This window comes from Heptranchias perlo, chromosome 36 (genome assembly GCF_035084215.1).
Source record: "Heptranchias perlo isolate sHepPer1 chromosome 36, sHepPer1.hap1, whole genome shotgun sequence".
NCBI lineage: Eukaryota > Metazoa > Chordata > Chondrichthyes > Hexanchiformes > Hexanchidae > Heptranchias > Heptranchias perlo.
Window position 1 is genome coordinate 22,132,565 of NC_090360.1, and position 16,815 is coordinate 22,149,379.

Here is a 16,815-nt window from a genome sequence, read left to right on the forward strand (position 1 = left end):
ATGGTGTCGGTCTCAAACTGAACAGAGAGTCAAAACTGACTACACTTTAAATGTTTTACTGCGTTAAAAGGTACTGTATAAATACAAGTTGTTGTACCATCTCTTGGACAAGATGTTAACCCACAGTCCAGTCTGTCTGTTCGTGTGGACAGAAAAGATCTGACGGCATTATTCAAAGAGCAGGGAGTTCTCCTGACTAAAATTCCTCCCTCAAGCAACATCACCAAAACAGATTAACTAGTCATTATCTCATTTTCTGTTTGTGGGATGTTGCTGAGCACAAATTGGCTGCCATGTTTCCCTACACAACAGTGACCGCACTTCATTGGCTGTGACGTGCTTTGGGATATACTAAAGAGGTGAGAGACGCTATAGAAATGCAAGTTCCTTCTTTCTCATCTGGTGCCATCAATTGTAACATTGAGCCCACACCAACCAAGCCGTTGGAGCAGAACCTCATGATGTCGTATAAAAGGGAGAGTTCTACACAAAATGTCCACTCTCTGACCAGGAGATCAAAACAGCAAGAGGCAGCTGAGAGACACCATCTGGCATACCCTGCCCTGCCTTCCCCACCACTTTTATAATTTCAGTGCCCGCTGTCCAATTTTGGTGATCATTCCTAATTTTGATAATCAGAAAAATCATACAACTATAAATTAAGTCCCGATTTTAACCTAAACCACCCGGCGGGTTTAACACATCCAATTTTATGTTCCATGAAAGTCAACGAACGACCTCCTGACTCAGAAGCGAGAGGGCTACCACTGAGCCACGGCTGACACCTGAGGAGAGGAGTGCAGTGAGAGAAATACACAGGAATTGGGGCACATCTAGTCAATGGTCCTATCAAACAAAAGCAGAGGGAAAGCCTTGAATGAGGAAAGAGGTCATGCCAGAGACTCTGGTGTGGAAAGTGGAGTCATTAGAGCAGATGAGACAGGGACATAGAGTTGGGGTCCTTACAAGAAGCAGACTGGGTAGACGTGCATATACTGAGCAGTTATGGGAGCTGGTGGGCTTATGGCAGATCTCTGTGGAAAGCCTACCACTAAAGAGAGACGTGCAGGAAGGGGAGAGTTAGAGATAACCAACTGAAGGTGAGGGATGGGTGGGAATTGGAAGTGGAGTTAATGAAATGAAAACTGACAAAAACTGCTGTACCTGCATTGACCATAAGGGCCCTGCACTAAACAAAACACACTCTGATCGTCAACATTATGGGGAGAATATTTCCAAAGTTTCCTCGTAAATAAGAGAGTTTACTGGCACTTCTAAATAGCTGCAGTCTGTACACTTGCAAACCAACTGCCTGCAGCACAACATTCATTAGAAGTATTTTCTAGAAAAGTCACATGTTGATGCGTGCAAATTGTTCCCAGATCCTGACCTGTTCCTTATTGAAGGTCTCACGTTGCTGGAGTCCAATCAGCTCGCTGACACGCAGCCCTCACACAGTCTATGGTAGATACACACTCACTACCACTCTGTGCAGCCGACAGGGAGGTCCACTCGTTCCTGGGTCTCAGATCTGCTGCCAGAAATCCAATCTCACTCCTGACCCTGTGAACACGCAGAGCCCGGTGCAAAATGCTGAGGTCGTGACCCAAGGTCACGTCATGAAACAAGCACCAATATGCACCGGGCTGGCTCAGCATCTGTTCGCAAATCAGGTTTCTTCCCCCAAAGATTGACGATTTGGGGATCCTCTCCACCATCCTGTGTCTGCACTCCCTGTGGTTCCGGTTCTTTGAGCCACATTAGAACAACCAAACTGGGCTCCAATTGACTTACAGGAGGGCACAGACTCAGGATAGTATAAACACGAGAGCGTCATTCACAGCGATCAGCGTGAAATCACTATCAAAACCCACGTGAAACGTATTTAGTCACAGTTTTATGCAAATCTGGGTATCGCTCTCTCTCTCTGTCCATCTCTCTCTCTCCATTTTACGAAGAATTACATTACACAGAATTTACAGCACAGAAACAGGCCATTCGGCCCAACTGGTCTGTGCTGGTGTTTATGCTTCACGAGCCTCCTCCCACCTTACTTCATCTAACCCCATCAGCATATCCTTCTATTCCTTTCTCTCTCACGCACTTATCTAGCTTCCCCTTAGAAGGGATCTATGCTACTCACCTCAACCATTCCATGTGGTAACGGGTTCCACATTCTCACCACCCTCTGGGTTTTTGTCCTCTCTCTCTGTTGCATGTTACAGGATTAAACTGAGTTTACCCAATCACATCTTTCAACACCTTCCACCCTCAATCGACAACTCAGATCTCAGCTCAGGGCCAATGATGACACTGGGGTGATTTTTCCTGTGGTGTATTGATATCCAAGTACTCGGATTTCCAAGCAAGTGTTGAAGGCAAGAGAAAAAGAAAAACCTTTATAATCCTTGTTTGGGAATTAAATTTCATAATTTGTGATAGAAGTAATAACCAATAGATTTGAGGTTAGGATCAGATCAGCCATGATCTTATTGAATGGCGCAGCAGGCTCGAGGGGCCGATTGGCCTACTCCTGCTCCTATTTCTTATGTTCTTATGAGCACACACACGCACACACTAATGGAACCAGAGCATCAACGGAGCTTCAACCCAGTGTTTAATGATCGGAACAGTCCAAATGCTCTGGTGTTGCAGTTCTGTCCTAGCTCCTGGATAAATACGGAGCAATAGCCTTGCTTCCTGAAGGACTAATGGGCAAGAGCACTGAGCGATGCAGGCTAGACGATCCCAGGTGTGTGTTAAGTTACCTGGGTTAGTAGTTGGTGCGCTGCAAACTGGCGCAGTGACCCCGGTTTATGGAGGGGGCAAAAGGCCGGCCATGGTTCCTGCTCCTGTAATCTAGGACCTTGGATCAGTATCACGTAGGTCAGTGTATTTACCGACTAAAGCGTCCTGCATTACCTTATTAAACTGCAAGAGGAGTAGCTTCAGTCGATTTGTAAACCTGTCACTGCTCGGGTCTTTGCGACTGATTACCAATCAAGAGAAAAAGGAAAAAGTTTTCTTTATATCTGAAAAAATATAAGTTGTACCTGGCAATCAGGAAGGTCAGTTCATCTCCACATCCCTTGATCTTGTTCTGAGCCTCCAAGTGGGTCATTCCGTCAGTGTTCTCACCATCGATAGACAAGATGACATCCCCAATACAGAGTTTGGCTGCTTCAGCTTTACTCCCTGGAGTTATCTGACAAAAGGAAGAGGACACTGTGATCACCAAAGAATCAAAAGTTAGATCAGGAAAAGATTGATTTTTCTTCCCCTCTCTAGTTTTCTCCCACTCTCCTGACTGTTGCTGGGATAGTCCCTCAGGTAATAGGAGCATTCTTGGATATCACCCAAGAGGCCATGCTTTCTGCGAGAGTCTAGACAGCGAGTGGTAGAAGGCTATTCAACAGAGGTCATCACATCCAATCTGATCCTCTTCTTAACATGCACACATCCAGGCAGTTTCCAGCAGGAGTTGGAGATCCTTAAGGGAATAGATAAACTGAATCCTGATAATATGTTTGAGATTCCCACAGATTCTAGAACCAGAGGACATGTGCTCAAGCTTAGAGAGAGAGAAGAAGCACAGACAGTTTAGACTGAACTACATAAAGGGTGGTGAATGTGTGGAGTGAACTTCCTGGGGACGCAGATTGGACAGATATTGGAGGGAGCGATGATCGAGGATGATTCAGTGGGAGCAGAGTCCTTTCAGGTCCTGTACTTTCCCATATTGCTTCGGTTATTGGCTCGTAAGCAGGAACGAGGACCCCATTGTTTTTTCCTTCTCTAAATGTAGCAACTGAGATAAGTCAGCTCAGCAGAGGCTGGACATTGAACCTGGGACCTTCTTGCTGTGTTCCCCACTTAGCAGGGAATCTACTAACCAAGGTGCAAAACTGATAGACAACAACTTGCATTTATAAAAGAGCCTTTAACGTGGTAAAACTTCCCAAGGCACTTCACAGGAGCGTAATCAGACAAAAGTTGACACCAAGCCAGAGAAGATGATATTAGGTAAGGTGACTAAAAGCTTGGTCAAAGAGGCAAGCTTGCAATAGGGTCATAAAAAGGAGGATTGAAAGAGGTGGAAGGTTTAGGGAGAGAATTCCACAGCTTATGGCCTAGATGGCCACCAATGGTGGGGCGATGGGAGTGGGGGATGCACAAAAGGTCAGAGTTTGAGGAACGTAGAGTTGTTGGGAGGATTGCAGGGCTGGAGGAGGTTAGGGTTCATTCTTTAGTATGAGAATCAGTAAGCTTGTGTATTGGGTAGTTTGATCTTTATGTTGTGACTCCATTTCACTAGGTGTATGAAGCACATTGGTACAAATATACAAGAGGACAATCTGCACTTAAGCCAATATAATTTTTGTGACACTCCTTAGGTCATCTCCTCAAATTCCTCCCATCACTACCAACACCAGTGACAGACTTGTACCCACCAGTACTTCACCCTGGTGTTACACAGCTCAAAATACTCTCTCCAGGCACAAGCCAGATTTGGAAGGATAAACTGCAGAATGGTGTTGCTGGGTGCTTTTCACAGTTTGAGAGGACCTAGTGGGGGATATTTTCTGACCTTTCACTTCTGGTGGGGAGCCTCATCTAACAAAGAGCACGACTGGAAATTCAGGCATTCAATGCACATGATTTTCTGTGCCCATGGTCACCGGGGTGGGGGGGCTACTCACCTTTGTGGTTCTTAGTGTGGCTCGCACACAATTTGATTTCTATTCTTGCCGTGGCTATTTTACATTTTAAAAAAAACACTCCTCGTCCTGGTGTTTTTTGATTCACCCTGTTGGTGGAAGGGTGTAATTACAGTGTGACAAGTTTACATAGTAAGTTTCCATTATAAATGTGTACATACAAATTCATAAGGGAACTGTAGAAATAAGGATAGAACATTTGACTTTAAAATGGGACTGAATTACAGCTGTGCAGCCTGGCCCATGCCCTTTAACCCCACTTCACCTCAAGACTAAACTTGGTTTCAATTCCTTGTGTGCAAAACCACTGGACATCAACATATGAAATATTAAACTTTTATATCTGTGCATAAATATCAAATTATGCTGTTTTACACCAATTTTTTCTATTATATATCTAGTGTAAAAATGCCTTTTGCTTGTTACACTCCAGATAGAAACAATCTGGGAAAAAAAGTCAGTCAATCACTTAATGCTCGAACTCTCTCTCTTACACTCACTCTCTCCTAACTATGAGGCCTTTTTCAAAAATGTTTTGCTCATTACAGTATCCAGTTTTTAATCAAATACATATGAAGAACTTACTAGAGTTCCTCTTCTGGTTAAAATATATGTCTAGCAGAGGAAGAGTGAACTCCCCCAATAGCTCAGTAAGTAAATGCATTGCATGCTATGGTATTGAACCTTACAAAGCTGGAAGGTCACCAACGGAGAAAATCAGCCGTGGCTCCAGCTCCTGATGCAAACCGTTGACCTCGACTGGGAAGACTGCATTAGTTTGCTAAAGTCCCAGCTTCAATGCTCAGTTTGGACTGAGTTAGTTGATCTCAGCCAAGGTGCCAGTAGCAGTGCCTTAAAAAGGAGAGAGAGGTGGAGAGGTTCAAGGGAGAGAGTCGAGATCGGCATCTCGAACCCTCTTTTCCAAGGAGGCTGGAAAAAAAAACTCAGCTCACATTCCCGCTCCTGATGATTAGTCAGTGATCCCCATTGGAAAGTGGGAACATTGGGTGAGGACAGGATCGAGCTTGGCTGTGATCCTTTCTTGTTAGTACTCACCAGCCAGGTTCACCCATGAACAAAACCAAGTGGGCAGAGTACTGGACGGTTCCTGGTCCCCAAGTAACCACGACCCCAACAGAGAGGGTGAGAAAAGTTTGGGAACTCGGGGTGGGGGGGGGGGGGAGCATGAGGACAAGGAGAGCGAGATGATTTCTTTAAACGGCGAGATGGACCGATGACAGTGTTAAGTGCACCAAGTAAGATACTTCCATAGCAGAATTCCAAATAAAGTCAAAAGCCATAGTGTAAAAACAAAACAAAATACAGACTTCAAGATATTAGATAGCATAGAAGGGAAGCTAGAAAAGTACAGGAGGGAGAAAGGAATAGAAGGATTTGTTAATAGGAAGAGATGAAATAAATAGAGGGAGGAGGCTCGTGTGGAGCATAAGCACCAGCATAGACCAGTTGGGCCAAATGGCCTGTGTCTGTGCTGTACAGTCTATGTAATTCTACGTAAAAGACTGTTGCGACTTAAAAACTGCAAAAACAAATCCAATTGAAGATCCAAGTGAACTTCTTTTGCCAAGTACATGATTTTTAAATGTTGGCTAACTAGTGGGATCTGGTTTTACATCTGACTGGAAACATTTCAGCTTCCAAGGATAATTATATATCCGTGTAACACAAGACTGGGCTGTTTACTGACTCAAATATTGTAGTAAGTGAAGGTTTAGAAATTAGCAGCTATGGTCCACAGTGTTAAGCAATCATAGAAAGGTTATAGCTCGGAAGGAGACCATTCAGCCCATCGAGTCCGTGCTGGCTCTATGCAATAGCAATCCAACTAGCCCCACTCCCCCGACCTATCCCCATAGCCTTGTAAATTTTTTTAACTTTCAAGTACTTATCCAGTTCCCTTTTGAAAGCCACGATAGAATCATGACAGACTTCAAGAGGATGTAGACAGGCTGGTGGCATGGGTGGACACGTGGCAGATGAAATTTAACGCAGAAAAATGCAAAGCGATACATTTCGGTAGGAAGAACGAGGAGAGGCAATATAAACTAGAGGGCACAATTTTAAAAGGGGTTCAGGAACAGAGATCTGGGGTATACGTGTGCAATTCGTTGAAGGTGGCAGAGCAGGTTGAGAAAGCGGTTAAAAAAGCATACGGGATCCTGAGCTTTATAAACAGATGTAAACAATTTTACAACACCAAGTTATAGTCCAGCAATTTTATTTTAAATTCACAAGCTTTCAGAGGCTTCCTCCTTCCTCAGGTGAACGTTTGTTGGAATAAACAGAGGCATGGAGTACAAAAGCAAGGAAATCATGATGAACCTTTATAAAACACTGGTTTGACCACAACCGGAGTATTGTGTCCAGTTCTGGGCACCGCACTTTAGGAAAGATATGAAGGCCTTAGAGAGGGTGCAAAAAAGATTTACGAGAATGATTCCAAGGATGAGGGACTTTAGTTACATGGATAGACTGGAGAACAAGATATTTACAGCTTAGCAGGAAGAAACAAACTTCACTGGCAAGCTGACTATAGTTGTATTGATAAATAGAGACACACAAGGAGGCAAAGAGCGAGGAGAAAAACATGGAAAAGCATGGGACGTTTGAGGTAAGCAAGGGATTACCTATCAGACAACATGTATCCCATCCAGGATTGCAGGTGGTGACAGAAGAGCCTTCTCGTGAGATTGGTATTCATGGCTTTGACAGCCGTTTGACTTTATGGCCAATTAAGTGTTGTTGAGGAGCAAAGAATTATTCACATGTAAAGCTCTTCGAGGCAGATTTAGCAATAGAGAGGGTGATAGTTTTGCTTGAGGTCAGAGAACATTCTAAGGCTGTGAACCTGGTGCTTGTTTGGAATAAAGGAAAACTTGGAAAAATATAATTGCTTTGGAGGCGGTTCAGAGAAGGGTCACTCGACTGATTCCTGGAATGAGGGGGTTACCTTATGAGGAAAGGTTGGACAAGTTGGGCCTGTATACACTGGAGTTTAGAAGAATGAGAGGTGATCTTATTGAAACATATAAGATCCTGAGGGGACTAGAAGGGGTAGATGCTGAGAGGATATTTCCCCTTGTGGGAGAGACTAGAACTAGGGGCCACAGTTTAAAAATAAGGGGTCTCCCATTTAAGACGGAGATGAGGAGAAATTTTTTCTCTGAGGGTCGTGAGTCTGTGGAACTCCCTTCCCCAGAGAGCGGTGGAGGCAGGGTCATTGAATATTTTTAAGGCTGCGTTAGATAGATTCCTGATTAACAAGGGAGTCAAAGGTTATAGTAGGTAGATGGGAAAGTAGGGTTGAGGTCACAATCCGATCAGCCATGATCTTATCAAATGGCAGAGCAGGCTCGAGGGGCCGAATGGCCTACTCCTGCTCTTAATTCGTATGTTCATAACTGTTCTGGGATACCAGCAGATATCGCATGGCCTAAAGCATATCCCAATCCTGACACAAGTGATAAATAACCAGTGCACACAGAGTGGAATTCCAGGTGACAACTTCATGGGGCAGCAGAAGTGGTAGGTGAAACTTTCTCTGGCCTTGCGTGTGGCCTCTTTTGGATTTACAAAGAATGTAGAAGTGCATTCCTAGCATGAACATGGAGGTTTGGCTTAAGCACCAATTGCTCTTGAGAATTATGGAGGATTAACGACTTGGCCACAATCTCTCCGCTGTGGAATACACAGCAACCTCATCCAGCCCTCTGAACTGTATGGCACAAAATCCAGGGGCAAGAAGTGGGATTCCTCTTCAGATAGAGCTGCAATATTCCATCACTGGGTGGCCGTGACCATTGCACAATAGAGGGACTCATGAGGGCAGCAAATAGGACCAAGTTCACTGGAAGATTGACACTCATCCACCAGCTTTGTTTGCCACATTATTGGGCGGGAGGTTTGTTGAAGCACCATCAATGGCATTGACAGAGGTCTATCCGGTGTTCCTTCCCAATGAGATATGGAACGGGTGAAATTAGAGGATGAGGCTTCTGCAAATTCACCCATTATTCTGTGATGGGCACTCACCGGCCATGAAGCTCATCACAGCCCAATTCTGCCCTCATCCAACAAGTACACAAACACACGCATTTGCCAACAGGAATCGTTGGGAAAGCAGGGTGGCAAACAAAGATGCCCTTTCCTATCTCGACAACCTGGGGATGCTGAGGGCAATGGCTGCACCCCAGTGCTGCCCAACCTAACTCAGCAGAGGCAAAGAACTGAACCTGGGCCCATTAGCCAAGTGCAATACCAACAGATGCCTTTACCCACAGGGCCATCTGGGAGCTATACTTTAATCTTTATGGGATGGGCTGAATAAAAGAAAGTAAAAATTTGGATGCGATAATCCAGCAATGGATTCTTCAAGTTCAGAATGATTTCAGTTACAAACATTCAGGCAAAATTGAAGTCTGCTACAGCCGCAAATCATTTATTTTGCAGTAATCAGATCTTGCCCACTGTGCATTTATTTGTAAATGTAAGGAATCTTACAACACCAGGTTATAGTCCAACAAATTTATTTTAAAATCACAAGCTTTCGGAGATTATCCCCTTCGTCAGGTGAAACCTGACGAAGGGGATAATCTCCGAAAGCTTGTGATTTTAAAATAAATTTGTTGGACTATAACCTGGTGTTGTAAGATTCCTTACATTTGTCTACCCCAGTCCATCACCGGCATCTCCACATCATGGCATTTATTTGTAGTGTGCATTGACTCTGGGTCAAATGGGACAAAAACAGTTAATGTCATTACAAGAAACTGGAACTCCCTCCCTAACAGCACTGTGGGAGAACCTTCACCACACGGACTGTACCAGCTCAAGAAGGCGGCTCACCACCACCTTCTCAAGGGCAACGATGGATGGGCAATAAATGCTACCTTGCCAGCGATGCCCACATCCCAAGAATGCTTTTTAAAAAGCAATCAAGTTGAAAATTAACTTCTATAATTTGGAGCTTGCTCCATGGGCCTATTGAATAAGGCAGCACTCAGTACGGCACTAAGCCATATAGACCAGAAGGCCTCAGGTTTGATTCCTGGTCTGTGCTCAGTTAGCTGATCTCAGCCATAGCAGGAGGTCGGATAACCTGCCGCATTCACTGGCTGGGCTCATATGTGAACAATGGCCACTGGGCCGGGTTCCAGAGAGCCAGCAGTGCTTGTGTGGACTGTACCACGATAAGCAACGCAGTGAGGATACATCAGGAGCTGTGAGCAGGATGAGGTAAAGACAATACCTTCAAATCTGATCAGTTATGTCCCAAACAGCACAATTTGCAAACCTAAAACCAGTTTTAAAAAACTAATCTAAGTATTTTAATTACTCAAATAAAGCATTCTATAAAACAGTAATAGAATGAGAAATTTACAGTACAGGAGGCCATTCTGCCCATCATGCTCTCTGAAAGAGCTCTCTACTTAGCTCCTTTACCCTGCCCTTTTAAACTTTTATTTTCCAAATATTTATCCACTTCCCTTTTGAAAGCCATCATGCATTTTGCTTCCACCACAGTTTCTAGTTGGGCATTCCACGTCTCAACAACCCCATGTAGAAAATAAATTCTGCTACCCACTCTCTGTGCTTCAGATGACGATCTTAAATTTACATCATCTAGTTACTGACTCATCAATCAGTGGAAATAGTTTATCCCATATTTACCTTATCAATACCCCTCATAATTTTGAATACCTCGATCAGATCTCCTCTTAACCTTATTTGTTCTAATGAAAACAGCCAGAGTTTCCCTAGTCTCTCACACAACTGACGACTTGCATTTATATAGTTCCTTCAACCTTAGAAAAATTGTCCCATTCATGGGTGTAAAGACACTAAGGGGTGGGGGGTGGCAGTACTGATCGAAGATACTGTTACAGCACCAGAAAGGGATGATGTACTTGAGGGTTCGAAGACAGAATCTATTTGGTTAGAATTAATAGGAGGAGCTATTACACTGCTGGGTATGTACCACAGGCCACCAAATAGTGGGAAGGAGATAGAGGAGCAAATTTGCAGCCAATCTGCAGAAAGATGTGAGAACTTTAGAGTATTGCCTCTCCTCATTCTTCCTACCAAAATGAATCACTTCACACTTCTCTACTTTAAGTTACATCTGCCCATTCACCAGTCTATGTCCTCCTGAAGTCTGTTACTAACCTCCTCACTGTTTACTACATTTCAGAGTTTCATGTCAGCTGCAAACTGAAATTATACCCTGTATACCCAAGTCCAGGGCATTTATATATAATCAAAAAGAGCAGTGGTCCTAATAACGACCCCTGGGGGACACCACTGTATACTTCCCTCCAGTCTGAAAAACCACCTCTCATCACTAATCTCTGCTTTCTGTCTTGAAAAGGAGAAATTTGCAGAACTATGGGGAAACTGCGGAGGAGTGGGATTAATTGGATGGATCTTCAAAGAGCTGGCATAGACACGATGGGCCAAAAGGCCTCCTTCTGTGCTGTATAATTTTATGAAATATAACCCCCCATTTCCTCCTTAAATGCAATAGCTTAGATTGTCCTTGCTGCCTGGCTGTATTTAACTTTATAAAATGAGGGAATAGAGAAACGCTGACGCATTTGGTTCGAAGAATATTTAGAACATCTGGTAGAGATTTTATTTACGCACAAAACCTTTGACATTTATTCCAGTTTCCAAAACTGCTTCACATCTTCCAAGACACAAAATGCATTGCCAGAATCTGCAAGAGTCTGTAACAGTGACAGAACACAGACTCACACAATAGAATTACATTCCAAGTGATAATCTGTCATTAAATTAAACTGCGTAAGAACCACTGCATGAACCCATTTTCTCCTGATGGTAGCCATGATGTGGAGATGCCGGTGATGGACTGGGGTTGACAATTGTAAACAATTTCACAACACCAAGTTATAGTCCAACAAATTTATTTTAAATTCCACAAGCTTTCGGAGGCTGCCTCCTTCCACACCGTTCACCTGAGGAAGGAGGAAGCCTCCGAAAGCTTGTGGAATTTAAAATAAATTTGTTGGACTATAACTTGGTGTTGTGAAATTGTTTACCATTTTCTCCCAGCACCTCAAAACTATAGAAGTCATAACCTCCCTCTTTTGGAACTCAACCTTACACAACCCCGGCTTCTGGATTTACCTCGATCATGGTACAAACTTGCTCACTATGGGCCTTGGCCATTCACAATTTTAAAAACTCAATGTTATTTGTTCATTTTCTTTTACTGAGGGTCACAGCCTGACCCAATGTCTTCAAGAGGCCAGGCTCAGGAATGGGCACATGGGGCCAAGCCTGCAATCACCCCAGGGGGGTGAAGCCCCGGTTTCAATCATTCCAACGCCAAGGGGTAGACCAGACACTTCTTCATAGAAGGAGGGGAAAAAGCCTAGAAGAACCAATAGAGGTATTTAATTTAATGTTCACATCTTGAGAGCAAATAAGAATCAACCACATATTGTGGGGCAGGCGTGACTGGATAAAGGTGGCTGATTCCCTTTCCTGAAGGGATTTAATGACACATGTGGGTTCTTTGGTTCGAGCCCACAAATTACCAGATTTATTGAGTCCAATTTCACAACAGAGAAGGTTGAGAGGAGATTGGATCGAGGTATCCAAAATCATGAAGGGTCTAGACAGAATTGATAGAAGGAAACTGTTCCCATTTGCAGAAGGGTCAAGAACCAGAGGACATAGATTTAAGGTGACTGGCAAAAGAACCAAAGGCGACATGAGGAGAAACTTTTTTTAAAAAAAACACAGCGAGTGGTTGTGATCTGGAATGCACTGCCTGAGGGGGTGGTGGAGGCAGATTCAATTATGGCTTTCAAAAGGGAATTGGATAAGTACTTGAAGGGAAAAAACTTGCAGGGCTACAGGGAAAGGGCAAGGGAATGGGACGAGTTGGATTGCTCTTGCATAGAGCCGGCACAGACTCGATGGGCCGAATGGCCTCCTTCCATGTTGTAACCATTCTATGATTCGAACTTGCCAATGCTGATTTGAACTCGTGACCTCTGTGTTCTTAGTCCTGTATTAGCCAGGAGGCTACCTCAAGAGGTTAAGCAATTCCACTCACCCCTCCCCCCGCCAATACTTTTTAACCAGAGGTCGGAGGGTGACTGCACTCCCACACAGTGGCCTACACTACCGATTGCCGCCTCAATTCTGGCAGAACTGCTGTGTGTAAATTATCCCAGGGTCAGAAATACAGCTAGAACGGGCATCTTCAAGATGGGTAAAAGTCAGGGAACTTCATCTCGAGATCTGACAAACAGCCTGGACACCCCTCCCACCAAAAAGAAACCTGCATCTCAGTTTTCAGGGGGAGCAAAGAGCTGGGTTCAAAGAGGGGGTCTGGTCAAACCCCCCCACCACCACCTGGATGGTGGGCAGACGGTGCACTTTCTGGCCACATAGGGTAGGCAGGCACCAGAGATACACCCACCTGCTCCATGCTAATTAGATAACCACTGACCCAACAAACTCTGGCCAGGTCAGCGGAATTCCAATTCTAATCTCTTTTGGAGCTTCCTCGTGTCTCTGACTATAAACGGGCGCAGTACTCAATGTGTGATCTGACCAGAAAAACGTATAATAGGAACAAGAGGAGGCCATTCAGCCCCTCGAGCCTGTTCTGCCATTCTCTTAGATATGACTCATCTGTACTTCAACTCCATTTACCCGTCTTTCCTCCATATCCCTTGAAACCCTACAAAAATCAAGCGATCTCAGTCTTGAAAGCTCCAATTCACCCAGCATCCACAACCTTTTGGGGGGAAAGAGAGTTCCAGAGCACCGTACAGTTTGATCACAATTTCCTCTAATTGTTTTAGTTATGTAGTTCAACATCTATTGGATTTCTTGATTACGCCTCTACATTGGTTGGATGTACAGTGTGGAATTTACAAGATTCCTAGGTCTCCTTCAGTTTCATTCTTAGCTATTTCAAAACCATTCATCGAGTCTGTGTGTCACTTACTTTATTTTCCCATGTGCAGTACTTTATACTGGTCTGTATTATGTTTCATCTGCTGTCTTTCTGCCCACTTACTATATGCTATCCAACTTGTTTTAAAATTTCAGAGCTGCCTGTTCACATTCCACTCCCACTCCTAGTTTGATATCAGCAATTAAAAAAAAATAATAATTTGCAGGTTGTGGGCATTGCTGGCAAGGGTGGCATTTATTGCCCATCCCCAGTTGCCCTGAGAAGGTGTTGGTGGGCCTTCTTGAAGGTCACCCAAGAGGGCAGTTATGAGTCAACCTCATTGGAGTCACATATAGACCAGAGCAGGTTAGGACGGCAGGTTTCCTTCCCTAAAAGATTCAGTGAACCAGCTGAGTTTGTACATCAATCCGACAGCTTCATGGTCACCAACACCAAATTTTTTTTAAAAATAAATAGATTTCAAATTCTCAAACCGTCATGGTGGGATTTGAACTTGCGTTCTCTGGATTACTAATCCAGTAATATAACCACTATTCTACCATACCAAGCTTGGCCAATTTGCACTGATTTTCTGAATCCAGATATTTATATAATTAGAAACAGGAGCAGCCCCAACAGTGACCCTGGGGCATCCCAATTAATAACCCCCTCCCCCAATCCCAACTTTAACTCCTTAATGGGGTTCTCATTGTTTTCCCGTCTTCAGCCAATTTCTTATCCATTCTTAAGGTAAATCCTTACAGCTTTGAGTTTAACCAGTAGTTTTTTTTTGAGAGACTTTATCAAATACCATTTGGAAGTCTAGGTAAGCCACATCGTTGGCCTTTCCAACAGTCCACTTTTTAAAAAAATAATTCTTGGGATTATAGGCATCACTGGCAAAGCCAGCATTTATTGCCCATCCCTACCTTCTCAAGGGCAATCTTCTTGAATCGCTGCAGTCTGTGTGGTGACGGTGCTCCCAGTGCTGTTAGGTAGAGAGTTCCAGGATATTGACCCAGTGATGAAGGAACAGCGATATATATCCAAGTTGAGATGGTGTGTGGCTTGGAGGGGAACGTGCAGGTGGTGGTGTTCCTATACACCTGCTGCCCTTGTCCTTCTAGGTGGTGGTCACAGGTTTGGGAGGCATTGTTACTTTCTTAAAGAAGTTGAGGAAGTTGGTCAGGCAGAATCTTCCCCTTCTGAATCCATGCTGACTGCTCTTTACTAGGTTATTATTGTACAGACATTCCTCAAGTTCACTCTCTATGATCGATTCCATTAGTTTACACATCAAGGAAGACTAATGGGTTTGTTTTGTCCCGCTTTTTAAATATGGGCACCATATTAGCCTATTACCAATCTACTGGCACCTCCCCAGTGTCCAGTGAGTTCCTCATAATGACAGTCTAAGCTTCTCAAATCTCCTCCCTAGTCTCTCTCAGCTATCTGGGATAAGTACCATGTTTCCCTTTGGATTAGTTTGTTTTGTGTCCTTGTATCTAGGACATCCATCTCACTTACATCGAATTCACAGTTTGTTCTTACGTTATTTCTATTTGGAGAGGGCCTGTTGCTCATATCTTCCCTCATGAATACTTGGAGAAAGAAATGATTCAGAATATTTACTAATGTGTATTCTGCACCTTTTAGAATTTCACTTCACCTATACTGTGTAGAACTGAAAGCATTTTTTGTTGTGTTTAACCCTAGTTTCTAAGCTTTTTCAGTTCCCTCTTTTGTGAGGAAGTGGTTAATCAGAGTAGCAGAATTCTGCTGCTGACAAAAGTGATTTAATATTGTAATAATTTAATTTTTAACCATTGTTTGAGAAGGAGGGTAGTACGATTCTTAAATTGTAATGTCTTAAAATGACTAATTGAGCTACAATTGTACAGCTACAGAGCAGTTCAAAGATGGTGACCTGTGAACTTTCGAACTGAGGCTGACCCTTACATCACCAGCAGTTTTAATATGCTTGAGTGAATTAATCACCTGATAGAGAATGCCCTTGAAATTAGCTGATGCCACATCCATTTACAGATGCTGTTTTGGTAAGGGTAGAAAAAGACGCATCCTGGGCCTGTGCCTGAAACAGCTGCTAGGCCCCTTATGAAGCCTAACGCCTGTTTGTGGCTCCCCTTTCCAGCCAGGCTGGCTGCGATCAGGAAAATGTTGTCTAAACGTGGCCGGTCGGTTCTATGAGGGACCGCTGGAGGCCAGCCTCAAAAAGGTAAATTTGTTAAATCATCCTTACCCGAAAGTGAAACTCCTGCTCCTCCCGGCTGCACTGCAGTGTCGAAGACCATTGCTGGCTCCTGCCTGGTGCTCCCCCCACCACCCCCAGGACCTACCGGAGGGCTGCTGCCGAAATCTGATGCCGATTCGCCGGCGAGCCGGCAGAGGACACCCAACACGTGTCCGCAGCTCACCGGTCTCTTTTAGATGAGGGCCAATATCGGGTGTGTCTCAGGCCTACCCATTACAGCACAGGGATTGAGCCAATTCCTAGGCCTTAATGGTGTAAATTAATTGTGGACTTGCCAGTGTGCACTAACCCCAATTTTAAGCGAACTGCAATCACTGATGAGCTGTGAGGGCACCGCAGTTGGTCCTGAAGAGTTGGAGAACCAAGGTAGTGCTGAGAGATGCAAAAATCAAAGACAAGTTTATGGTCAAAAAGCATGATTGCTTCTCAATTGCCCTTTGAAGTGGCCTAGCAAGGCAGGAGACATTAAACTGAGGCCCCGTCTGCTCTCTCAGATGAATGTCAAAAATCCAGTGGTACTATTCCAAAGGAGAGCAAGGGAGTGCTCCCCAGTGTCCTGGCCAATATTTATCACTCAACCAACATCACTAAAACAGATTAACTGGTCATTATCACATTGGTGTTTGTGGGATCTTGCTGTGCACAAATTGGCTGCCACATTTCCTACATTACAACAGTGACTACACTTCAAAAGTACTTTATTGGCTGTAAAGGCTGTGCGACGTCCTGAGGTAGTGAAAGGCGCTATAAAAATGCAAGTCTTTCTTTTCTTTATAGGTATGGTCAGTAAATGCCGGCCTTGCCAGCGACGCCCACATCCCGAGAATGAATAAAATGTAAAAGTAAAGAAACATACAACAAAGAAAAGA

General features: G+C 44.0%; 1 protein-coding gene across 3 annotated transcripts in view; it reads right to left on the reverse strand.

Annotated features, from left to right (window-relative positions):
* The window catches only part of pdlim1 (PDZ and LIM domain 1 (elfin)), a 93,210-nt gene that overhangs the window by 59,126 nt on the left and 17,269 nt on the right, over positions 1 to 16,815 (reverse strand). For all 3 annotated transcript variants that reach the window (XM_067972722.1, XM_067972724.1, XM_067972723.1), the window contains exon 2: positions 3,054 to 3,205. In XM_067972722.1, coding sequence (XP_067828823.1) covers positions 3,054 to 3,205 — 152 coding nt within the window. The remainder of the gene's footprint in view (positions 1 to 3,053; positions 3,206 to 16,815) is intronic.